The sequence below is a fragment of the Phasianus colchicus genome, chromosome 4 (genome assembly GCF_987193195.1).
Source record: "Phasianus colchicus chromosome 4, bPhaCol1.hap1.1, whole genome shotgun sequence".
In the NCBI taxonomy this organism is placed as follows: domain Eukaryota; kingdom Metazoa; phylum Chordata; class Aves; order Galliformes; family Phasianidae; genus Phasianus; species Phasianus colchicus.
In genome coordinates, this window is record NC_143439.1 from 30,491,824 (window position 1) to 30,518,695 (window position 26,872).

General features: G+C 39.6%; 1 protein-coding gene and 1 long non-coding RNA gene across 2 annotated transcripts in view; one reads left to right on the plus strand and one right to left on the minus strand.

The window, feature by feature from the left end:
- The window catches only part of LOC116231137 (uncharacterized), a 644,852-nt gene that overhangs the window by 580,010 nt on the left and 37,970 nt on the right, over positions 1-26,872 (plus strand). Inside the window, exon 13 of the long non-coding RNA XR_016466011.1 lies at positions 23,452-23,577. This is a non-coding gene — a long non-coding RNA (uncharacterized LOC116231137). The remainder of the gene's footprint in view (positions 1-23,451; positions 23,578-26,872) is intronic.
- Positions 12,428-26,872, minus strand: part of TECRL (trans-2,3-enoyl-CoA reductase like) — a 52,883-nt gene continuing 38,438 nt past the window's right edge. The window contains exons 5-12 of the mRNA XM_031596726.2: positions 26,125-26,240; positions 23,434-23,539; positions 21,674-21,746; positions 20,339-20,382; positions 16,339-16,396; positions 15,013-15,098; positions 14,541-14,586; positions 12,428-13,599 (exon numbers count right to left, since the gene is read on the minus strand). Coding sequence (XP_031452586.1) covers positions 13,472-13,599; positions 14,541-14,586; positions 15,013-15,098; positions 16,339-16,396; positions 20,339-20,382; positions 21,674-21,746; positions 23,434-23,539; positions 26,125-26,240 — 657 coding nt within the window. The 3' untranslated portion in view covers positions 12,428-13,471. The remainder of the gene's footprint in view (positions 13,600-14,540; positions 14,587-15,012; positions 15,099-16,338; positions 16,397-20,338; positions 20,383-21,673; positions 21,747-23,433; positions 23,540-26,124; positions 26,241-26,872) is intronic.

Genomic DNA, 26,872 nt, shown 5'->3' on the forward strand with positions numbered 1-26,872 from the left:
ACAGTAATGTATTTGTTTGGAGTCTGCTGTGCTCCGAAAGGCATATACATTTGCTATAAATGGATCTTTAATCTCTCTGAATCATTTCATTCTTTTTTTACACACTATAAAATTGCCATTTTTATGGCCAAGCTTGATGTACGATATGGCTGACAAAATGTATGAGTTAATTAAAGAATAAAGGGCTGTCCCTCCTGCTGTATATTTTTGTTTGTGACATTAGCATCCTACAACCACTGGTTTATACTCTGCAGAGATTTGGCTGTGAATGAATCACGTGGGCCGTGGGAGCTTACCACCAGTGCAGTAGGAATACTCACACTTTGTGGGATCCTAAGTCGAGGGGCTTTGTATCTCCTAGGCAAGCATCTGCACTCCCAGGATGCATTTACATTTCTCTGAAATTGTCAGCAAGATCCCAGACTGCAAAACAGGGTTGTTTCTGTAAAAGGTAATCCCACCAAGAAAGCTAACACAGAAAAATAGGGCAGGAAAGGATCACTTAAATTCTGTCTGCTGCTATCAAAGATGACCATGCAGTCTTATCCCATCCAGGCATGTATCAGCCTGCATCTTAAATCTCCTTGATATTTGCTTTTTGTTGCTTTTTTATTTTTGTTTTCCTACCCCTGATCAGTAGACTGTTCCAGGAATTCATTCTCAAATAGCTAGAAATCACCCTCAGCCTTCCAGCCAAAATTTATTCATGCCAATTAATGCTCATTTGTTCTTGTGCCAACATTGTTCTTTAGCTTAAATTGCTCTTCTGGCTCCCTGATGCTTACTCTGCTGTTTTTATAGAGCCCCATCAAATCTCTCTTGGCCTCTGCTGAGCTGAATAAGACAAACACCCACCCTTAGTTCACAAATTCCTCATTCCTTTGATCATCTTGCACCTATGTCCTGCTGGATTTATATTTTTGCACAGAGCTGGCAAGAAGTATCTCCTGAACTGCAATTGAGGGTCTCTTCATATTGTCCTGTTTTGGAATTAATGCTCTCCTCTCACCAAAGCGACCTTTATTTTTTGCATAAACCTCAAGAAGCGAACGTGCATAACCCAAACACCTGCCTCTGAGCTTGATACAAGCCATGTATTTTCAAGTCAGCATCTCTTGTTTCATATGAGAGATGAGCAAAAATTGTATAATCAGAGATCATCTTCAATTTCTTTTATTTTCCCTTTGAATCCTGGCTGTTGTGCATTCGGTAAGATAATATATTCCTCTGTCTCATAAGCACTTTTCATTAAGAGAATATTATTTAGGCAAAACAAAGGCAATTATAGCATAGGATGATCAGTGGAAAGGAAAGAAACGCCTTTGAATTTTAAGAAAATCTGAAATTCTGTTTAGCTTGCTTATCATTATTCAGAATGATAAGATAAAAAATAGCAGAAAAATGTCAGTCAGGAACTGTAATTTTTTGCTTTCCCACTTAGTCATGTGTGGTAATTTCAAATCCTACATCCAATAATGTGAGCTCCCTCTAAACAGTACAGTTAATGAATCATCCTCCCTCTACACAGCTTTTATTATCATTGAATACTTTCTGTCTTTATTCTTCATGTAAATACTATTATATTCACACATTTTTTAGTATCCTGTGGGTATTTATTTTCTTCTTGAGAGTATTTTGTTCTGACGAAAGATATGTAGAGTTTAGTTTGTTACAGATGCAATAATGTCTCATTTTTGTTGGGTAAAAGTAGATCCTCATGTGGTCACCTCCTGATCTTACTCTTTTGTCACACACAGGCTAGAAAAACTGGAAGTGCATTTAAAGAAATGAACAGTAGAACAGAAAAACAACATGAGAAAGATTTCTAAAGCTGTGAAGGTTACAAGTTTAAAAATTATATGGCTCTATCTCATTCCTTCCTTGAACCCAGCTTTGTCTTCACAAACGTGCCATCATTCTTCTCACATACTAGGTTTATCTTCTCCCTGCCCTTTACAGCCTTCCTCGTGTCTTCTGTCTTAGCTCTAATAAATGTTAATCCATAAGTAAAGATTCAAATGACCAAAAGCTGACCAAGCGCAATTAGCTCTTCGATTTCCATCAACAAAACTAGACCTTCAGCTGGAAGGAGTGGCACTTGAAGTGGCAGCATAGAGCCCACTCAACATGCATTTCAGCACAACTTATACTGGAGTCTTTCATAACTTAAAGCATTTGTCCTTGTTACCATAATACCTTTTATTACTTCACCCTGCATGCAAGCCAGCTGGCAGGACAGTCTGTGTATCTCACTGCGCATGGACTTCAGTAAATGAGGAATGCCACTATTGTCTTCTGGCATGAGCTGCTTAGGATCCATAAATATTACTTGACCTGAGCGCTAAGCATTTGGGAAGCAAGATTGTAGTTCCTAATTTCAGCCTTGTCATTGTGTTCCTCTACTGTCATCCTTTTTGATGCTTTTGAAGCTGAGATGCTGGAGTAGATGGGCCTTTGCTGTACTGCAGTGTGGTCATGTGCATTGCTCCACATTGCACACAGCCATGCTCGTTAGCCTTTCCCTGACACCAGCATCTTTCCATTTAAAAAGTTTTTAAGTCATGATTTAAATTAGGCTAGTTGTACCTGTGGCATAGTGTGCAATTGATGGGGTTTCCTATATCTGTTTCTATGCTGAGACATCTGTAAGGTCAAGATACTGTATAGATATTTGGAGATCAGTAGACAGAGGAATAATTTTTTATCAGTTCTGCAAATAACTCAGATCAGTTCTCAGAAGTTTCGTTCTGCAATCAGATATTCAAAAAACGCTCTCACAATGAATGTTTACCTGTCTGCGATACTCAATAGTGTGATGCTGTAATTTCAGCATGTACGTTTGCAATGAAGAAATAACCCCATAAAGGTAATCAGTAATCAGCATTGTCAGAAATTTTTCCGCAGCAGAATTCAGCTCATAGCTATTCAGCTATACTGATCTTTCTATTCTGAATATTTTTATTTCAAAGCCTACATGCAAAAGCAAATGCATACACTTCATACACTCCTGTATAATTCTTTTCTGAATTTCATTTCTCCCTTTATTACAAGCAAAGGAAGATCTGAAACATCCTCAAAGTTTAACAAGATGCTAAAGTGCTAGAAAGAGCCTTTGAATGAGCATTTTTTAGTTAATATATTGAGAGTGTGTTAATTCTGAGATTTTCAATGACCCTAAACATTTTTATTGAAAAACACTTCATTTTTTCTTAATAACACTTGTTTTGATGATGCAGTAAATGGTATCAACTTTGCCCTAATGATACAGCATTAGCAGATAAAATAAACCTTCTGTGGTTACTTGTATTTTACATTTAGCATTTTCATTTGATCCTATATGCTTTTGACAACCCTGGATTGAATTAAAGCATCATCTCAGGTACATTACAAAGGTGAGAGCAGTCAGATTCTAGGCAAGACCTGACTCTTTTCTAACTGAGTGATAGTCAGGCAGTTTGCAGTGCCAGCAACTGTGGTTAAATCAAATTGACTTTTAGTGTTTGGCCCATGGTGCTAATAGGCTGGGCTGACTGTTTATGAATGGATATGGAAAGACAAATACATTAAAAGCAGAGGTCATTCTTATCTTTTGCTTTCGGCAGCACACACTTAACTGTGTGAAGTTCGTTTCCCCTCCAAGAAATTATTGTTCCTCCAGTTTATCTCAAATGAGTTTGGTAATGAAAATCTAGAAGGACTTTTTTCCACATCATCCTCCATAACTCAAGACTTATCGCCCTCATAGCTCACAGTATTTGCTGCATCCCTGCGTGATCAGATGGGAGTAGGGATTGTTTTTGTTTTTGCATACAGCATCTAATACAAGGATGTCTTGCCCTTTGCCTTTGGTGTTAGAACAACAACTAATAAGGAGTGAGGGGTCCCAGCATAGGGAATGTGGGGAGGCCATGAACTGGCTGGGGAAAATATCTGGTTGGAAATGGGGATCATTGCTTCTTTCAGCAGCTGACAGAAAGAGCGATAGGCACCCCAGTGAACCTTCAACAAAACCGCCCTGCTGAGTGCTTGAACTTTTTGCTGGCGCTAGAAGAATGGCCTTTTTGCACAGCTGAGTACAGTGGTGGCGGAACAGTTTTAATAGTGCTTTCAATGTCGGATGTCAGGTGCTGAGGACTGCACAAGTCTCGGTCCATTGATTTGTACAGGGCTTGGTAAGTGTGCCACTGTCTTGGCTCAGGTTAATGACCAGAGATCTCTGAGATCTTATGTCAGGCAGATTAACAGCAATTCTGGTGGTAGTTTGCCTGGGTACAGGGTGACTAGTATCAGCATACCGCTGGCAATAACAGCACAGTAAAAATACCAGTGTGCCAACAGCTGAAGGCTCGTATTGTAGGATGAGACAGGGTGAACAGAGCTGCATTTCAGGAAGGGCCTCAGAAAAAGGTTGTAACTCCTTCTTAGGCCAAGTAGGAAAATTATTTTGTCAGTAAACAGCAAGATCTTCTGCCTATTGGTCATAGAATCATAGAATAGAATCACAGAATCATTGAGGTAAGAAAAGATCTCTGCCGGCTGCCGACCCAACCCCACCATGCCCACTGATCCTCAGTGCCACATCTCTGGCTCTTGAACACTTCCAGGGACGGTGACTGCACCACCACACTGGATAGTCAGCTGAGAAGCAGAACTGCAGTGTGCATTCTTTGCTGCTAAGGCCGTGTCCGGGTGACTGCGCATCAACCGTATCATGCTGCCTGTGGACATGTCTTTGGAAAGCACAGAAATAAGAGGACTGAGAAGAAAAAATGTAAAGGGTCCAATGCTTGAGAGCAAGTGGGGCCAGAGCTTTGTGCTCCTTGTGCCTTCAGTTATTTGACGTGTACTTTGGAGCGGGCCAAAAGCATTTTCTGAAATTATTTTTCTTGGAAATTGCTTGTTTGTTGACATCTGAAAGTTCTGTAGGATGATAGCCAAAAGCTAAACCCAGACAGATCTCTTTGTTTTGAAAAGTTTCATTTCACCCATCAGTGGTACTGACTATTTGTGTTAGTTCAGATGATAACAGACATTTTTAAATGCAACTGCTGTGCCCTGTGCTGTGAATGGGGATGATTTCTACCATGTTGCAAGGAAACATTATAACACTGTGAAAATGAAACATTTTGATATCCAGAATTAAAAATTTTGGTATGGTCATTTCATGATTTTAGTATAGATCAGACTTAAAATTCTGTTCCACAGAACTTTCTGAATGTGAAATAATTTTTTTCCAATTTGATTTATGGAAAGCAGAATAATAAGCTAACTGTATATTAGAAATCTGGAGTTTTCTTGCAAGTTGAAAATTCCATGTTGTGTTTCCCTCTAATACCAAGAGAGAAGAGGTCAATCTGAAAGTGCACTTAAATTCACATTTACCAAATCCAGTTCTTTACAAGGCCATTAAATCCTTAATTTGTTTATTTCTCCCAGAAGAATATCAATCATTGTTGCATCCCCCAAATGTTTGTGAGTTTTTCAAAAGGAGCATTTATTCAGCATTCATTCTACTCTGTCATTAAATCCTCTGGATTATATGGCTGTTGCTGTCTTTTAAATTCCTAGTAAATATGTTGCTGACAACCAGCTGTTCTTTTCAGTGCATCATAACCAAGCATCCTAGAGCAGATCATTAGTCTGCTTGGATCCATCTATTTTATTTATGTCAGAGAGGTTACCATGGCCATCTGTGACTGCAGGCAGCTTTTGTTTCGGAGGAACGCACGGCAGCACCATCAACGAAGGGGGATGTGAGGAACAGGGCAGAGCATCAAGGATAGTGTAAGGTTGTAGTGAAGTGGGGGTCAGCCTCTTCTCCTAGGTAACAGTGATAGGATGAGAGGTGATCGCTTTAAGTTGTGCCAGAGGAGGTTCAGGTTGGATATCAGGGAATTTCTTCTTTGAAAGAGTGGTGATGCAGTGCCACAGGCTGCCCAGGGAGGTGGTGCAGTCACCATGTCTGAAGGTGTTCAGGAAACACAGAAATGTGGCATTGAGGGAAGTGGCTAGTGGGCACGGTGGGGATGGCCTGGCGGTTGGACATAATGTTCTCAGATGTCTTTTCCAACCTCAGTGATTCCATGATATTGGCTCACCAAGGCTTGCAGGGAGCCTGAGGAAGGGACGCTTTGGTCTCCAGTGACTTTGTCCACTCTTGCAGACAATACCTGCTCTGAGCCAGGAAGGCTGGTAATGCTGTGGGGAAGCATTTTGGGGCACACAACCCTTCACACTGTGGTCAGGGGATTTTTGTGCTGAGGAAACCAAACGCTATGCTTTCCAGTTTACAAGATTCAGCTTAGTTGATTTCCTCTGTCCCTTGCATTTGTAATTTGCAGTAATTAGCAATTAAGTGATGCTTGTTTTGAGGGAAAGAAGCACTGTGAGTAAGTAGTTCTTAAAAGAGAGATTTGGAAGGGGAGGTCCCTAGTGGGAAGCATTAAGTTTTGATTCCTGGTGAAAGCATAAATATTCAATGCTTAGTGTAAAAAAAATCAGAAGGAAAAAAAAAAGCAGTCATTTTGGATTGATTGAACTATTTATCTTGCAGCTTATGTATGAAATGCAGGCCAGCTGATATATTGGTTATATTAATTAGAAAAAATACTAAACAAACAAAAAAAAACCTAGCTGAAACACTTTCCTTTCAAAGAACAGATGGCCTTCACTTCTTGTGGCTGTAGAATGTTTTGCTGCAATGTAAAGGAATACAATATCTCCTGTGGGGATGAAGAAAATTGGAATCATAGAATCATGGAAAACAAATATTGCAGGGAAATTCATTAGCAGTTCTGGATAAGCAATAGAAATAGCAGGCAAGATCTTTGGAGCTATAGACCTTGGTTGGCTTTGTTGCCTGTGTAAGCTCATAGAGCGTGCAGCACTCTGCTTTGAAGCCAAGTGAGGGTTTGAACCTAGGGATGCAACAGACTAGTGGTGGCTGCTTCTTCAGCTTGGAGGTTCACTTGCCTTTCCCAGGGTAACCAGCATTTTGCCCAGCAAGTACGACAGTGGACACAGCTTGCCCAAAAGTGCCAGAAGAGCAGCCCAAACATGCATGCAGCCTGTAAGTAGGACACTGCAAATCACTGCCTGAGATCAAGACACTAGGACACACTACTTGCTCCAGGTCCCTGTTCTTCTCCCCTGCAGGACATCAGCAGCAGAAGCCCCATTTGCAGAAATTTATTGTGGCAGATGATGCTTTTGTCTGTTCTCTCCACCAGCTTGCTTGGATTAACCTTTTGACCATCCTTCAGCCTGCCTCTTAATGTCACCATTTTATCAACAATTGCAGTTGAAATTGAAGTCAGTTTAGTCGGTCCTGGTTGCTGCTGCTTAAAATTTTTGAGTCATGACCTTGTTTGTGTCCTTAATTCCTGCTGGAGATTCTAATCTCCTTGCACTGTAGCCAATGAATCAATTTTATTTTCTCTGCTTAAAGGGGAGATGGGAGTTTCTCCCTCCGCCCTTATCTCCAATAAGAAAACTGCAGTTTTTCTGTCTTTGTAACTGCCTATTGATTGTGTACATCAGCTGTATGTTTGTGAGTGCTGAAGGATTTAATTTTATTTCTATTTGCTCAATGATATCCAAAAAATGACTGCTCAGAGGGCTGCTGAGAAGTTGGGGTCTTGTCAACACATTTTATAATGCATTATTCACATATAGTTACAACACAACACTATGATTGTATGCTGGCCTGCATTTCATACAAAGTATTTCCTTTTGCTTGTTTGAATATGCCCTTTGGATATGTGCATTTGCAGTCCCAAGGCTACAGAGAGCAGCTCTGAGGAGGAGCAGTCATGGCTGAGATGGGCTTTGCTCCATCATTAGCTCAGGCCCAGCAGTAGAGGAGCAGAACAGTTGTGGAGAACTATTTTCTTCTGTGTATAACTGACTCCTGAACTCCCAGTTTCAATCTCCTGCTCTTTGACACAGATTTGTGTGGCTGCCCTCAGGGTTTGATGTTGCAGTTCATAAGGGCAAGAAATTTGGTCACCTTTTGTAGTAGGGAAGATCACTTAATTTCCCTATTAAAAAATGTAGAACATAGAATTATTTGAGTTGGAAAGGACTTATAAAGTCCAACTCACCTGCGTTGAGCAGGAACACCTACAGCTGTATCAGACTGCTCACATTCCCATCCAGCCTGACTCCAATGCATCCAGGGATGGGGCATCCACCACCTCTCTCGGCAACCTGTGCCACTGCCTCATCACCCTGATTGCAGAAAACTTCCTCCTTATATCCAATCTAAAACTCCTTTATTTTAGTTTGAAACCATTTCCCTTTGTCCTGTCACAATAGACTCTGCTAAAGAGTCCATCCCCTTCCTTCTTATATCCCCCTTTTAGATACTAAAAGACCTCTTTCAGGTCACCCTAGAGCCTTCTCTTCTCTACGATCAACAGTCCCAGCTCTCCCAGCCTGCTTCATGTATCTTTCTCTTTTGCTTTCTCTTGTGGTAGAACCCATCTCTGCAAGGGCAGAATATATTTCTTTTGCTCCTTCTTTTTGGCCCTTGTGACACTTTTCAACCTGTGTATTTCATCTTGTAGCCATGCCACTAGGCTGAGCAGATTAAGATGAACAACTGTACATAATAATACAGCATGCTTTTGTATGGTGACCATTAGTAATTCTCTGTGTAACTTGTGTAACTTGGTGTGCTCAGTGTGTGAGAATTATTGGGGAAAAAACTGGTATTTCCTAATGAAGTGCAAGAAAGTTTGAGATACAGTTTCCAGCAAATATTTGCATGTGATCAAAATAGATTACCTGTTTGTTTAAGTGTTCTTAAGGTACTTACATCTTCTAAAGTAATTTCAGATGTATAAGCAGGATCAGCATTGCCTTTATTAGATTGTAGAAAATCTTTATTGTACCTGCAGTACCATCTCTTGGGATGGATGTCTGAGGCACTGAGCCCCAGACATGGTGATACTGCAGCTCATAGGTCACTACAGCCCCATTTGCTTTGTCCTTGTATCCATATTATTGCAATATCTTTTCCTCCGGCCTCCTGGGGCCCTCCACATAAGAGAGCATGTCAAACACGTATGTGAGAGTGTATTCCAGCTTCTATGGGAACAGATTTATGGTTTAATAGTAAGACACTGTTGCAAACCTGCTTGGTTAAACCTGAAAGAATTGCTCCTTTGTTTTGCAGACAGAAATTCCTCAGTAGCTGCAAAGCAAATGTGTTACGAGTGTCATTTGGAAGTCAGAGCTCAGGTAGTCCCAAGGATTGGAATCCACTGTTTCATGATCTGTGCTTTGCAACTGAATTAAGATTTGACAAGCCTATAAACACAGCACGATGCTTCACGCCGCTACAGGGAGGATATCTAAAATGGCAGCAATATAATCACATCCCTACAATCAGTGTGGGACTGAGATAGCTAACAAATTTTTTGTCGTCACTGTTTTGAAATCAACGGTTGGTTTTCCTGTGACATTACTGCATATCTAAAACTGTAATAAATTAATAGTAAGAATGAGAACAAAAGCTGTACAAGTCCAAATGCAGAGCACGTTCTGCAGAGATGATGCAAAACTGAGGGTGGAAGAATAAAGTGTTCATATGTGACAAATAACCTCTGTTCATTTAAGAATAGGTACTTTGTTTTTCATTAGATGCAGTATTGGAGATGTGTCATCTTTAATCCATTTCTGTCAAGCTCTGTTGTCAAAAAGAGTGAAATTTCTTTCCAAAAAGACATATCTGCTAATCTGTAAAAACACGCTGCAGCCACATTCTGGTTCTTCCAGCTCTCTAATCAATGTTTCCCTCTGCAAGTATGCCCTTGAACCTAGGAAATGGCTTCATATTATGTCCTAGACAAAAAAAAAAAAAATTTTTCCTCTTCTTCTCTTGGGGAGAGGGACACTTTTTAAAGAATGTGTTGTGATTCAGTTTCATGGTGTTTCACCAGTCAACTAAAAACACATCAACTTCTCAGTATAAGTAAGAGCAAAAGAATGCTTGACGTGGTCAGTTTTCTTTGGAGCCCACCCTATAGTGCTTTAAGGTATACCATATGGTAAGAGCTCTAATTTTAAAACAGAAGCCTTCTTTACTGAATATGGCAGAATATTCAAAACAACGGTGTGAACCAAAAGGATCACTGGTAGAGCTATATTACTTTTTCACAGTTAGGAGGAAGCTGGCTAACAATCAGAATTCTTTGACAAAAGATGTGAAATTTACTTTTTTAAATAAGGAGTTCATTATTAATACTGAATACTTTTATCATATTTCTTTTAACTACAAATGATTTCCTGATACTTGGTACCTCAATCTTGAAAGGCTTCAGAAGTTAGATAAAAGCAGATACATGTTAGAAGCTAAGGTATTGTGGAGGTGTTAATATGTGGTAGATTTTTAAAACTTGAATGCACATTCTTCAGAACCCATTAACTTGTCTTTTCAATTTACAAAGGACATTTGGGTTTTACCTTCAAACTGCAAGGGGATTCAGTGCAGATTATTTCACTCACATGGTATGACTGATGTTCCTCATCTGGGCAACTTCTTGTCCAGATGGACAAGGAAATGTTTCCTCAGAAACATCCTTACACATCACAGCTAGGATGAGATCCAGTCTCTGATGTGCTTGGCAAATAAATAACCAACCTCCAGCACCTTTATCAAGGCCCAGGGCAATTTTGTTCTTGGATCCAGTAGGAGCTGAAAAACTTGCATGTTTGAGACCCATATGGCTGAACATCATGTATGCAGAGACCATTACAATAAATCTTCCACAATGCTCAGCCTGTGCGATGTGAGAATTGCCTTTAATTGTACTACACAGCAGCCTTTACACACTCACCCATGATAAACCAGGCTTTTCATAGTAAAATATTATTCATGTTGACACTCATCTCTGTGCGATGACAACACACCACTTCATTTACATTTATCTGCAGAATGCTGAAAGTAGCATACAGTACATTTCTCTAAAAGCTTTCATGAATGTTAATGGCAGGGAATATAGCTTGGAGACAGAACTCGTGCCTGGGAAAATGCAGAGAAGGGAAGCCAATAAAGCATCATGTGGAAAATACTAGCTTGCTGAAAAACACTTTATGGTTTGAGTTAATTTTTAGTTCAGCAGCACTTGTTAAAACTATAAATAGATAAATAGTCTCTTGCTTTCCTATAGCATTCTCCCTCTTATGGTGTGCTTTAGAAGTCTTCACATTCAGTGATTTTTATTTTATTATACTTAGCTATCACTGCAGGCTCTCTTTCAGAGAACTACTTTGCTATCAGACTGCTTTATCTCAGTTCCTAGGGTGATAAAAGCCAATTTAAAGTCACTTTATACAAAACAATGGAAAGCACAAGATTTTTTGATGATAATAGCATCTTTATAAAAGGATGACCATCTGCCTATTCACTTCTGCTTTCAGTGTCCTATGGAATGATGAAATCACTGAGATAATTTTCAGTCCTGTCAACTGAGAAGATGTGGTAACTGCCTTATAAGACAAGCATATGGCTGGGTCTTAAGAGCTCTTTCAAACAGGGCATCCACATGCAGGCTGCCAGGCTGTGTACAGGAGCATCTGCCACATCACTTCCCCATCACAGGGCTTCCTTGCACCATCACAGAACCTGAGCTGGTGCCTGCTCTTTTCCACGTTGGTTTTTCATACCAAAAGCAGGCTACAAAAGCATGAAAAAAAGCCTGTGAAACTGAAAGGCCCAACTTTAGGCTACCTCATTTGGAAGTCTTGGAATTAGACATAGGGAAACATGAGGTTCACTGCCATGCAGTCCAACAATTTTCCAGGTGCAAAAGCTGAGGATAATGGAATCAGGGACCTATTTCAAAAGGAAAAGATTGGATTTTTGTTGCAACTAGTAAACTTCAGGGCCCCACAGAGAAGCAAGATTGCAAAATGATGATTTTCCCATGTATACCAGTGCATGCAGCGTGCTGTGATGGTGACATCCTAAGCAGTGCCTGTAAAGTAACTTCATATAAAGTTGCCAAAGTGAGGGGTAGCTGGGTCATATTGAATGTCGGCTCCTTCCCTTTGACCTTGAAAGACGATGGTGTTCTGACAGTCATGTGGCCTTGCCCATGCCTACCTCTTACTGATGTAGGAGGAAATCTAACTGAGAAAGTTAGGTCTGTACTGAATAGAAAATACTGCCAAAAGTATTTGCAGTTAACCATTTATTTCCTCCCATAGTACAAGAAATATCAGCATATTTAGAGCTCGAGAAGGAATCTTTTTTTCCCAGGTAATTAGCAGTCTAGACAAATTTTCTGAAGAAAATGTTTGCATGAGGACAATGGTCTTGGTTCAGAAGGTGAATGATGCTTGTGGCTGAGATTACTGGTGAATGTAGAAAGATAAGTTATCTGTGATCAGAACTTTCCCTGAAAATCCCAGCAGGCAGAGTAAAACAGAAAGATCCATGAATGTGCAGAAAGTTGGATTTATTGCTATTCATGAAGCAGCTTGGCAATAGCTTTAGCAATTCAAGACCAATCCCAAAATATCAGCCATGCTTATTTTTTTCAGTCTGCTATAGTGTATCATCATTTGTTTGTAACTAATCTTTGCTCTTTACCTGATTTTAAAACTTAAAAATTTGCTACAGGAGCTGACACCCTTCTCTCCCATCCTCACATACTGAATGAACAACAAATAATGCAGGGAGGTGAACAGCTCCTGGTGGTGCTCATTTGGCCTAAGCTAACTGTGCTTCTTGTACCTTGAGTCATTCTGGTAGCACCTCACAAACTGTCCTCCCCTGAGACTATGGGGCTGATCTGCCTGCCTGAAAATGAAAGAGAACCAGACTTCTCTGCAGTGATCATTTGAAGCCAATTTGCATTGAACAACTTGCTCTTGGATTCAATTAAGAAAAGAAAGAAGGGAAAGCTTTGTAAAACAAAACTGTTTTAGCAGTGTAGCAGTCATTCTTTGTTGTGATGCTTTAGAGGAGTTAAGGCAGAACAGGCTGTTTCTGTGCAGTTTAATACAAATGAGGCTGGGAAACAACTTCTGATGCAAAAATCTGAGAATCTGGTTAACATCTAATGCCAAACCTTAAAATCACCTGAGCTGAACACACGCAGATTAGGTGTATGTATTTCATTAATTTTAACAGCATCCATGCCCATTTAAACCAGCTAAGTACTAGCCTAAAATCAAATATAAAACATTTTCTCATCCTTTCCCAATTAGCTCCATGCAGAAAATCTAATTAAATATCTTTTAGCAGGAATCAAGGATTGAAGAGTGGTTTGGTTTGGTTTGGTTTTGGTTATTTTGTTTTTTTTTCCACTTAATTGAAAGCTTTTTGATCTGTTAATTTTCTGAAAAAGATATATACAGTAGTGCTTCCTCAGACCCACTTCAGTTGGTGAATGAAATGGCTCATTTACTCTGAGTTAGCTATTGAACTGTATACACTTAGGCTTCAGCTTCCACCAAGAGCTCAGAAGACGATAGGAATCATAGCTGCTTTTCTGCGCACCTCTGGATAAAATTTCTTCAGGTACAGCTTGTGTTTCTTTTGGGCCCAGAGAGACATCTGGATGACCATCAGGAAAGCAAAAATGCCGACTAATGAGTTAAAAGAAAAAGAAAAAAGAAAGGATCATGTGTTTTCTTTTAATGTTTGCTTCTGTGAGTATATGAGGGTTCACAAAACAGTCTGCAGTTTCTTCTGCACTTGGCTGCTTTCTACCCCTGCACCCTTGAAGCATCTCTACATTTTCAGGTCATTTCCACACCTGGACCTGCACCACAAATATTTTTATTTTTTCATACAAAACTTCATTATATCTTTATTTTGTCAGAATAGAATTTGATCTGCTTCTGAAATTCCTCTTTTTTTTTCACTTGTAAGCAAAGTGGGGGCTACTTCAGTGAGTAATTTTTATTGGTTTTTATTTTGGAATGGAGAGAGAATTAAAAAGTGAACGTTCTGGAAAGCTCAGTCCCAGGGACCATATTTGTATAGGTATTTAGGTCTCTAAGGATGCAGGAAAATACTGAGCAAGATTTGCAGATGCTGCTAATCAGGTTGTTGTTATGAGCTGGTTGTTTGATAGAAGCAAATGGGGAAATGTTGTTAGCAACTTGTGTGCATCTTTACTCATTGGAACTACTAAGTATGTCTGTTTTCCTGTCCCTATTAGAAGTATCATTTCAGGTTTAAGTGAAAAGAATGTTCCCTATATTAAAAATGTTTGACTGTAAATGAAATTACAATTTTTTTTTTTTTTTAATTAAATTTCAAAGTTTTTCACTGTGAAAACTGAAGAAATAACAGTACTTCATAAAAAGCAGAGAGCAGGTTTTGATCAAGGGAGGCTGTTTCAGTAGTGCTCATGCTCCCCACAGCTTTCTGAGGGGAGCACTTTGAAGGTCCATGCAGTCAAGTCACAAGGGAGATTTGATGGCAGTTTTTCACGTGATGTAAGTTTGGGGCACATTTTAGATTTACAGAAATCATCTCCACAAATAATTCTGAAGCTGTCTTTGTTCTGTTTCAAACCTACCTGGCAGGGTTTGTGTCATTACCGTGAAACTAATCCAAGACCCAACCTGTTGCAGAGGAAAAGGCATTGTTAATTGTATATTTAAATAAAGCAAAAGGGAAAGCTTTTGGAAGTGACCACTTCCCTAAGAGCTTCCCCTGGAAAAAGAGCCTGACACTTGCACTCCACAGGGGAGAGGAAAAATGGCTGGAAAGGGATGGCCCCGTGGGCTGGATGAGGGTGAAGGGATGGGTGGTTAACTGCTTGATCTGCGGGGAGTCTGGAATGGAGGTGAATATATACAAAGTTATGATAGTGGCATGAGGAGAGAGATCTGACGGAGAAGCATTTTTGGGAACAAGGAGACTCTGAAACAGGGAACAGAATGGTTGGTGTACAGGGAAATGGATGGAGAAAGGCAGATGTGCTGAAAGATGGTGTTACTCAATATAATAGCCCACCCTTTGCAAATAGGCAGGAGAAAGTTATGTACCTCATATGTATAGTTGGGACAGGATACCAGCAAGAAGAGCCATGTGAAGGGGTTGTAGGTTGGACTTGGAAAACAGGCTTTGTTTCCTTTACAAAAGAGGGAAAAAAACAACAACAGCAACAACAACAACAAACAAAAGACAACAACAACAAAAAAACATGGTTTTATTAGAGGGGGGAGAACATGGCCTTCTAATAATTTGCCTGTATAACAGGCATCACTTTGGCTGACATTTCCGAAGTACAACTATAGTCAGAAAATGGTGTGAAATATTTGAGACAGAAAAAGCTGCATTTTTGCCAGTGAGAGCCCTGCTTAGTGAGCCATGTGTTGGTTTTTACAGGAAAGGTTTGGCACGTCCAAAGGATAAAACCTTTGTTCAGAGAAAGAGCGAAACAAGTAGTTTAATGTGGAGTAGCCGTAAGGAGAGGGCTAAGGGCACTCTTCTGGGATATAAAGGACGTGGCTTTGTCTTATTCAGCCTGACTCAGGAACATGAACCTGTACCCTCTTGCATGCTCATCCTTCATCCTTGAGTAGAACAGGAAAACAAGTCCAGGACTAAGAGCAAGGCTCTCTACACCAACAATAATGCTTATACACAGCGTGTTTCACTTTTGAGTTTGGCAACAGCGCTATTTTTAATGCCTTTAGATACCGAGAATCCTAAAATCAAATAAAAATATTTTGCTTTTGGTTCTTTTAAACTGCTTTAGACTTCAGTGCATGAAGTTGATCTATACCATGGTGAGGTATTTTCTTATAAAGAATGCTGTTGTAATTACACTGTTATTATCTGAAAATATATTTTATTTTCCAGTATATGAAGTATATATATCCGGTATATATGGGTTTTATTCTCAGGGTACAAAAGATCGTGAAAAAGCCATGCTTGTAGCAGTGTTTAAGAGCCTGCACATGCACACTTAGATGCCCACATGTATCCATATCTGTATGTGTATCTGTGCATGAGATGGTTGTATCTATAGAAAGTCAGCAATATAGTTTTTAAACTTTTGAAACTGATTTCAAATCAAATTCTCTGTTGCCAGTTAACAGGATGCTTTAGAGAAATTCCGTGCTTAAATACATATTTAAATTGTAGTTTTTTTAACTAAGATAAATTAGCTACAAGTTTTGGAACAACAACAGTGTTGCTAATGTTCTTTTGTCACCACATTTATTTTGAACACATTGCACTGATGGCAAGGCACCTACTTAATCTTTCTTTATTCTATGCTTGTAGATGCATAAATTACTGTATATCAGTAGAAGATGGATAGGTTAAGCACACTTCAGTCTTTAATAGACAAATATAAAACAGACCTGAATGATTTTGGTGAGCTAATGCTACGTTGATAAAGTGATTTCCAGCTTCACACATCTGCAAGACATTAAAAACATATTTTCAGTTCAGCCAAAAATGATGGCTGTGTTACAGAGCATAACCAGAATCTCCACTCCACACTTAGTCTTTGCCTCCAGAACCATAGAATCATAGAACTGTAGAATGGCTTTGAAGAGACCTTAATGCCCATCTAGCTCCAACCCTCTATTGTGGGCAGGTTTGCCAACCACAACATCAGGCTGCTCAGGGCTTCTTCCAGCAAAGATGTGTTACTCCAGAAGGACTTCCACACCCACTCCATAGGAAATGCATTCTGTGCATTTCAGTGGTGACAGTCCATGGACCAGAGCAGTTCCCATGCCCAGCACATGCTTCCAGCATGCAACATGCTTCAGTTTTGGGATGTCTCTCCCTGAGACCTAAAGAATTTTGAAGGGCACTTTTCTGAAATTAATACCATCTTCAATATTTGGATGTAACCCAGCCTGCAAAGAAGTAGGACCGTTGGTTTTGTAAAGACATAATGAACTCACTTTCCTCCCACGGGGTAGTGGCTCTACCCCCTTCCTACTTTTTATTTTTTATTTTTTTCTTTTTTTCCCCTTGTTTTATGAAGAAAATCAAAAGGCTGATTTACATTTCAGTCTTGAACTGGACATTTTTATTTAGTTATGGGTTTGAAGACTGATTTCTCCTCTCACACTGAAAAAAAACAGTGTCACAAAGTTGTTTTTTTTTTTTTTAAACAGTCTAAACTTTTCAAATCTAGCAAAAATCAAGAAATAAAAAGAAGAATGCTAAAACCTAGAGATATCATAAGTCTTAAAGTCATAAAATTAATACAGAAAAAAAAGAAAAATATGATTGCCATTTTTAAAGCCAATACTGAAAACATCAACCATAACAAACTTCAATTAGGACTAACTGGAAGGAACATGTAATTTCATTTTGTATCGAAAGGTGCCCTTATTGGAAAGAAAATTATAGATAGCATTGCTGAAGAAAATTCTTCCCCCCTTTAGCAGAGATATTTCTGTGTTTTTTGTTTGAAAAGTTTAAACCAGTTCTTCTATTAGCAAAGCTGTTATTCTGCAAGGGTCAAATCCTGCAGTCCTTTTGTGTGATTTTTTTTTTTTTTTTATTTACAGCTAACTGGCTATCATCTGTCATAAACACCAGATGTAGAATGTTAAACTCTCAGAGAAGGAAATTCTGAGATGAGATGGTATATCAGAAGTTATAATTCTATCCACAGATAGGTACTTCTGATTATGAGCTAAGAACATAATTGCTTTTGTTTATTATTACTTCAAAGAAAAAGGTTTCAAAGTGTAAAGAATTCACACTGACATTACAGAATTACAGAATATCCTGAGTTGGAAAGGACACAAAGGGACCATTGTGTCCTACTCCCGGCTCCACACAGTACCCAAAATCAGACTATCAGACTCTATGAGGGTGTTGTCCAAATGCTTCTTGAGCTCTGGCAGCTCAGTGCCATGCCCACTGCCCTCTGGAGAAGAATCTTTTCCTTACACCCAACCCAATCCCCTCCCAACGCATCTCCATGCCATTCCTTTGGGTTCTACCACCCGTTATTGTAAAGCAGAATTCATGCTCTACAGATAACACCTACTAAGTCCATAGTCAATTAAAAGTTTAAAAAGCAAAGGGCATTTCTGTAGGGATTCCTGTTGTCTTACCTGTGACTCTACAGCTGCATTCTGCTCGTAAGTAGCTCTTATGTGTTTGCTGAGAAATGTGGCTGGTAATGCTCTATATCAAGAAGAACTGCTAAACGTCAGCTAGTCCTTAGTGTCTCAGAAATGTTAAATGTGGGGCAATGGAGAACTGCTGAAAGAAGCCTTGCCATCTTTATAATGTTGAACTGTTGAAGTCTACATACCATTTCCCATCTTTACAGCCTTGTGAGATAACCATCCCAGCTTTGAGTAGTTTCTCTAAATAGGAGAATCTTTCAGAAGGGCCTACTGACACTCTTCCAATTACTCTGTGCTGTTGTTTACAGCAGCTGCAGATGTATGCACTTAAATCAGGATATGTACTAAAGACATGTATTAAAGGCCTTAAAAGAGGAAAAATAAATCTTCCAAACATTTTATTCATAAGTTTTAGAATCCTGTGAAAACAGCTTCAAATCGTTTTCTTTTGTATACTGCTGTTTTAAACTGTTGGGGAATCTGCCAGCACGAGGTCTGAAAGGGAAAGTTTGTGTTTCCATGGCTGTGAATTTCTCAAAAGAGCTTTCTCAAAAGAGTAAGAATTCAGACAACAGACAGTTGCTGGTGCAGATCTGAAGGGGATGGCCCTATTTTATATCAAACACCCTCAACCAGGCTCTTCTCTGGGCTTGAGCATACACTTTTCCATTGAAGTTTCAATAGAAAGGGATGGCTTTTTGTGAGCAGTTAGTTTTACTGGTAGCACTGAATAGTCAGTTTGCTTGGCTTCAAGTAATGCCTGAGCTCAGGAAGGGCATGGGCTTCAGGGCTTCGGGTACATCGCTGCCCACCACAGCCGCCTGGCCCCACGGTGTGGGATTATTGCAGCAGCTGCACAGCACCAGCTGTTTGGGTGTGCAAGCTCCTTCCTCAAAGCATCTTGCACGTCTTTGCTATACCTTATTTGGGCAGGAAAAGCTGAGGACTGCATGTCCAAACCCCAGACAAGTAGTGCCAGAACTGTGATCTTTAAGGGTTCTGATTTAGGAAAGCATTCAAATTTTAATAAGGAGTTGTTTGAATGCATTTCTGAATAGTGTTTGCCTGAAGGACAAAGATGCATTACTGTGTCCTCTTGCTGTTTTATTTCTGTAAATTGATCTGCAGCTGATTTTTAAAGAGGCTGAATGCTTCAGTTGCCTATGCTTGCTCAGGTAGTTAATACTCAGCCTATTTCCAACCGCAATGCCAGTAGAGGACAGAATAGAATATACATGTGAGAATTTCTTACTCAGCCTCTGTCTCAAGACAATAGGTTCATTGAAACATCAGGTTCAGCAGGTGCTGCACTCTGAGTGATCTGTGGGAGAAGCTATGCATTTTCTTTTCTTCCGCATGAAGAACATACTGAACTTCTCCCCCCCACCATCTAATTTTCAGGCACTGAATTCTCTCAGGAGGCAGTTTCTTTCAACTTGTGGGCACCTTAGAAAAGTTTTCTCATAAATGAACCAGGTGAATTATTTCTTACAAAGACCTCCAAGGAGGACATCAGTCTTCTAAAGCCACCCTGACTGTTCATGGCATCACTCTGTTTTCATGAGACCAAAATGCTCACAGCCAGCATTTCTGCCCAAAATGGAAAGCTGCCCAAATACCAGAAAGTACCCTCATCTGAAGTCATATTTAGTGGGCACAGTGGTGGTGGGCTGACAGTTGGATTTGAGGATCTTAGTGGTCTTATCCAATCCTAATGTTGTATGATCTCCTTCTGATCTGCTGAAAAATATAAACGCAACACCTGAAAAGGGGCTTATCTAATTATAGCTAATTTTACACAAAGGCAAGCTTAAAACTGCTGAAAAACAAATGCTGCCAAAAAATCCTCCATCTCCTTCATTCTCCTTGGCTTCACCCATTCTGGGATGGATGAGTAAATTTTTCAGGGTATGCGTTACTACTTCTAAATCTGCTTAGGATAGCTTCTTCTGTTTTAGAGCCTTCAAGTTCCAATCTGTCTAAATATTGGTGTTTTGCAAGATTATGAGTAGTAATAACACTGACATATTTCTCATTGCTCTCACATACACTGCATTACATTAAGGCAAATAATACTAGGAGACTTACTGGCCCAGAAACCTTAATATCCTTAATATAACTAATTCCAGTCAAATGACACAGGACTGCAGAAGTGGACCTGTATATATAGACATGCAGAGCAGCATTACTGCATTTTGCTAAACCACGAGTTCTTCCTATTGCAGAATAATTTATAAAAGTTTTACTTTGTACTTACCAGAAAAGCAAGGGCAGCAAGAGAAACTTGTCTGTGGCCAAACGCTAGAAAATAGAATGAAATTATAAATTGAATTTTACAGTATGCACATGGTTTGCTATGGGTGAAATTAATCTAGTGCTGAGGAGCAGAAATACGTCTTTCCTGACAGAGTCTGCATAAAGAGTGGATATTATCACACAATATGAAGACAATGCAAATAGTAAAGTCACTCCAGAAATGCCAGTCTCTTCACCACTGATCTCAAGGTAATTTTCACCTAACTTTTTCTAATATTTGCCAGCTTCCAACATTCAATTGCTTTGTTAAAGCAGTTGGTGGTGTTATATTCCTTGGAAAGGTATGGGAAGGAAAAAAGCAAACGTCGGTGGAAGAAACAGGCTGGGAATCGCAGTTCTGTTCATATGACTTCCCATACCCAGCCTTCTATCTCCATTAGCAGTAAAGCTCAGTAATAAGTCAGTAGTTGTACGACTTTACTGTGTATTTGCTATCTGATTCACAGTCTCACCAGACATATTTAGCCTGTGCAATTTTTACCTGCCCTTCACTTGCTGTCTCCTTTTTTTTTTTTCTCCTGATGTCCCCAGACCACTGTAGTACTGTAGGTTGTTCATATCCAAAGATTACAGTTTTCCTACAAACTTTGGTCATGGCTGAGGGCCACAAAACATGTACATATCCCTCACTCCACTGAACAAGTTTCCTCAAGCCTTTACTTTTGAGAACCCTTTTTCTATGGCTGGTACACAACTCCTCCATGTTGTCAAGGGCATATGCTAAAAATCCTCCCCAGAACAGGTAGCACATAGCAGCAGCTGAGCATGTAGCTGCTAAACAGATGTTCTTCATGGGCCTTTATTTACCTGTCCCCAGTATGACCATCTGTGGATATGGCTGTAGAGGTCACCATCTCCAGCATCCAGAGTAATCCTTATCTTTATTATTATTATTTTTTTAACTAATACATGCCAAAGAGGTAGTGATCCATCATTGACTATATTTACCTATGAGTGTTGTTTTAAAGAAGTGGCAAGCAATTAGACATTAAAGGTACAAACCTGGTGTCTGGCTTCAAGCTGCACACCTACTGAGCTGATGGTCCCGGCAGGTAAAAACAAGTCTTGGAAACTTTCAGCCTTGTTTGCAGCATTACTGTTAAAGCCACATCAAATTCAAATATCTTCCAATGAATCACAGCAAATTAAAATAGAATTTATATTCTATTTTGAAAGGATCTGGGGGCCAGAACATCTATTGATTTTGTAGGATTTGAGGTTGCCCACCAAAAACTTCTTAAAACCAAGGTCAATTTTGTACTCTGCTTATACATACACGGTGGCGTATATCGGGGATGGTTGATGTAATATGCAATCCAAGAAGTGAATCCCCAGTAAAAGACACAGCCCTGGAATGGACAAAAAACATTATTTTTTTTTTTTGTTAGAAAGGGTGATAAGCAAGTATGAACAGTAACTATAAATTCTACTAAGTGCAAAGCCCAGATGACTACTGAAAGGCTTTGCAGCTGCTTCTTGAGAATATACAGAATATAGATCTTCTAAGACGTTATGAAGCCACTAAAAATAATAAAAAAAAGGATGCACTGTGCAAATTTTTCAGTGCCTGTTGAATGTTTTTCATCCCTGTTGTAGCAACTGACATTTGTTTTCTTCTCCTTATTTGATTCTTGCACTGAAGGGCATATTTCTCTGAGTAGAACTATTAAAAGCCTAGGGCTGGTTAAAAGAGTTGAGCTGTGACAATACCGTAAACTCAGCGTTTCCAGGCAAGATAGATCTAGCCAAACAGAACACTAAACCAGCTGAGATAATAAAGAGCAAAATCAAATAAGCCAATTTTAACCCTGCTGAAAAAAGGCATGCAGTGCCTTTGAGCTACACGTCATCTACCAGCGTGGATTCAGCTCTGCTATATCAACTTGTGAAAAAGCAGCACCCCAACTCTGCCTGATGACCAAAGGCTTGGGAAGGCCCCAGCAGAGATAATCTGATTGTGTTCTTGTCATTTTTAAGGGTCTCTGCTCCCTTCTTTCTACAAGGGAGAAGTCCATACTCACCAGCCCACCAACTGAGACAACCGTGGAGACTGGATAAAGCTTTTCTATGTGTCCATACTGTACTGTCTCAGGGAGAGCAGTGAGCTGGGACTGGCTAGAGCTCCACCCCAAAGTATGGGAGCAGGACAGGCTTTCTCTTTTTAATTTTTCTATGCCTTTCATAGAAAGTGCATTAATCACAGACACGTGGGAATAAGTTACTGTGGGTCTTTAATTCCCACATGCATGAATCACTTTAGAAGCGGCACTGGCTCCAAAGCCATGTAGGTGCTCTAGTTTATATTTCTCTTTATTGTTTTTTTTTTGTATTGCACCACAATATCCATGGCTGGGAATCTCATTAGCACCTTTCTGAGTCAAGTAGCCTATCCTGGCCATATGTTTATCCCCTTCACTGATATGCTGTATGTATTGCAGAACTTTTCAAGGAAGGCTCTTCCAGCATGGGGAAGTGGGGTGATGCAAAATGAGTTTTGAATACGTGAAATAAAAGGAAGGAGAGCTTATGAGATAATGACACATGGCTGCAGTTCAGGAGACAGAAGACTTTAGGCAGCTTGATATCTTCTTTCCTGGGGCTTCCATCTATAGAATAAGGGATATATTTATATTTTATTTGTAACTTCATTTTAACTTCCTAATGCAAAGGCTGTCTCTTACTCTGTATTTATATTGCACCAAGGAAGTGGATTGTGATACTGTCAGCATTGCTCATTGTTGCAGCACTGTATCTCATAATAAAATAGCATTCAATCTGAAAAATATCCTGACGTGACAACCAGCCCCTTGGGTGGATGAATCAAAGTGGACACTGACATGCAGTAGCTAAAATGGACATTGATTTCAGTTCATGTTCCTGGGGACACGGCCCTGAGATTTTTTTCTATATTTATATTTTGACTAATCAGTATTTATTGAGCTAGAAAATAAATTATTTTTTTATTTTCCTATCTTCTTCCGAGGTTGCCTCAATGTGAGGATATTCTCTCTTACACAAAATGAGATACACAGTCACCTTTATCATATTTTTCAGAGGAGTGTGCCCTCCAGAAAACTTGTGAACAAATAACGTCTCCAGAAGATGTCTGATGTAGTGCAAACAGTGGCAGAAGCAGGCCAAGCTGGAAGGGAGAAAAAAGAAGAAATAAAGGAAATGAAGGTAAATGAAAGATTGATTTTTATTATTTCACAGTTTAATGACACAAAAAGAGTTAAGGACTAATATTCTTAAACAGTGAAATCGTGAGATTTAAGATTTTGTCTTAATTGAAGCATCTGGAATCAGAGATTAATGGAATAATTTTTCAGTGCTATACAAAGTTGCCTTCATTTTGCATGGGAACAGCTTCTTTTTACTAGCCTTGAATTAAAAAGAACTCCTCAAGCTCTCAATGTGATGCATCGCCCTGACAGGACATTAAAGCAGGACAGCTGTGTATACAAGCAGACATCTGCCGTGCTTTTCCAAAAGAAGTCTCCCATGTTTTAAGGCTACCTTAATGTTCCTGCAGGATGTGTCTGACATTTAAAAACATTCTGAATAGCTTCTGAATGGTTTCCTTGTCCTTTGCCAACTTGAGTAGCTGCATGGCAGTAGTTTGCATTTCATTTCCTTAAGGACACAAAATGAGATTTTGTTGCAAAGTTAATCCATTCTGATGACTTTTTTGTTCCCTGATACAAAGAACTGAAGTAATTGTTGTAGAAATTATTATACTGATTCTCTTTTGAGGAAGATTATGAAGCAATATCAGGTGCTGCTGATTTGCTTCAGAGAATGAGTTGAAGCTCTTAGAGATTGAGTTTCAAAAACAAATGTCAAGAGTGATTTCTTGTGGTATTTTATCTTGGTTACATTTACCGTATTACCAGAGTCTGTCTCAGTGCAAACCAATTATAAAACATAAATGAAAAGTGGCTTTCTGCATGTGAAATCCCAAATACTTTTATTATGCATCTTGTATGGTATCCAAAGTCAAAGATTAAACAATTTCAAAGTAATTAAACCAGAGAGATTTGAGCTAAGAAAATTTCAAACGATTAACTACTTAACCAAAGGCCAGAGCAAACTTCCAGCTTTGTTGGGAATTTTAAAATTAATTTGGCTTAAGATGTGGACCTCAAATGTGCACCCATTAAGGAGCAGTCACTTTAAGGATTCTGAATACCTCCTGCCCACATAAAAGAAGGTTGAATTATTTGTCTGTTCTGAGCTACTGAAAACTCTCTCTTCTAAGTAAATGAGCAAAAGAAGGAAGGCTTTGGCTTGGAATTCAGCTATTCTGTATTCTCATTCCTGGCTCCACTAAGTTCCTTAACTTCTCTCCAAGCCTCTGTTTCTCCATCTGTGAATGGCAGCATCACTCAGTGTGTCTCTCTGCTGTATACCAGCTCCCTCGATCCTGCAATTACAGTATGGAAAAAGAATGCTAGAGGAAAGCTGCACTATTTCTTCAGGCCCCCTGTGTGCCCTTTCTCTTCCAGTGCTCTTGGTTTTCCTTGTCCACCTTCCACCCTCCCTCCCACTAATGCTCCCAGAATGAGGAGAATCAAACTCAACTGCACTCCTTAGTGTGAGAATTCCCAGTGTGCAGAGTGAGAATTCTCCAGGTGCAAAGCCTGGAGCCTTCTTGGCAGATGCCATGCTTTACTGCTTGCTGCTTTCTCATCTGTAGCAGTTCTTGATCTCCCTCATCAAGCAGATCTCTTCTAGAGTCCTACAAAATGCTTGGAACTGTCTGAGATCTTCAAAGGTAATACTGGTTTACTGTCATCTCTTCATTTCTTTTCAATTCTAGCAGACTAACCAGGTCACGTTTGGTAGAATAGAATCATAGAATCATTAAGATTGGAAAGACCACTAGATGATCTAGTCCAACCATCAACCCATTTCCTTGTGATTAGCAACTACTGTATCATACCTGAGCTGTTTTGTTTTTCTTTAGCATTACAGTGATGGAGAGAAGCAAAGGTGCCAGATTTCTGCTTCTGTATTTATGCTCTTTTTTTTTTTTTTCTTTTTCTGTACAGCTAGATACAGTATGCACTTTTCACTCTTCTGTAATACTGGCTGAGCTCTTACTTGTGTTTGTCACTTGAATGTTTTATTTCTTAAAACTCTCAGAACTCACAGATGTGTTGTGTGACCCTGAAGTACAACTATGCTTTGAAGAGCTTAGTTTCAAAAAAAAAGATTAATGGTTCTGAATTCCTGTGGTGCTTCTCTTTAGTTTCTCAGTTGTTCATGACCTGGCTATTGGCAAGCAAACCTCTTCAAACTCCTTTTTCTTACCTGGGTGAGATCTGTGCTGTATGCTGGCACTACCCAGTTTCAAGTAGGAGGGCATTGGGAAAAGACTGAGAGGTGGAACACCTGAAGTCTTAACTTCTCCTCTCTGTCAAGTGTGGCTTTGGGTCTATTACCCTGTGATTATTATTCAACCTCCTGTTCAGGCTGTGTGTCTAGAGTGCGAACAATTCAGGGCATATACTACATCTCCCATTGCAAGCAGATGCAGTGACCATCGCAACTGCAGCCCTATTTTTAGTCAGGCTTGATGAGAACAATCTGCAGCTCTGAATACTACTCTGGAACCAGTCTAGCTGAGGAGGAGTGTTGCCTCCCACTCCGTCCTGGATACCCCAGCCACCACCCACCCCTCCAGCTCTCTGTCCCCAAGACATGATTCACATGAGTGTCACTTACTGCACCACTGGGTGGCGGAAGTTCTTCGTAGTTTCCACTTGATCATAAATAGTTGAGAGACGAATGTAAAAGAGCAGGTATATTAGTAGAGGCCCGGTGTATTCTGTTAGAAAAAACTAGGAATGAAAAATAAAATAGCTGGATCAGAGTGGGAAATTTCACCAATAAAGGCATGAGAAAAAGAAAGACCCTATCCACAACACCCATTCATCCTTCAAATGTTATTTCAGCTTCATTTTGAGGACATAAACAACATCTAGGTGTTTTTTTTTTCTGTCTCCTTAGTAAAGGAGTAAAATCCATCTAGCAAATGACCGAGATTTATGTGCAGAATATTAACACAGTCACAAAGATTTTGTGGAAGATGGTGAAAATCACAGTTATCTTTATACTTTTGGCTGTGCCATCAAATGACAATTTTGAATGTAAATACCATTGCAAATGAGGGCTCAGAAACTGAAGGCAAGTTGTATTTTGCTGGTGGTTTTTGTTTTGTTTTGTTTTGTTTTTGTGGTTACATGATACATCAGTCTAAAGCCAATTGTGTATGAGAGAAGGAAATATAGCTCTGAATCTTGGTTGCTTGCAGAGTCCTCTGGAAGTGAGAGATCATGGCTCAATATTTGGTGGTGGGTGGAAGAGTGGGGCCAATCTGCCTGATGTATGGTGCTTGGAACCTCTGTTCAGTGATGGAGAAAAGCTCCCCTGTGCAGGCATCCACAGAAGCAACCTGCATGGATTACAAAAT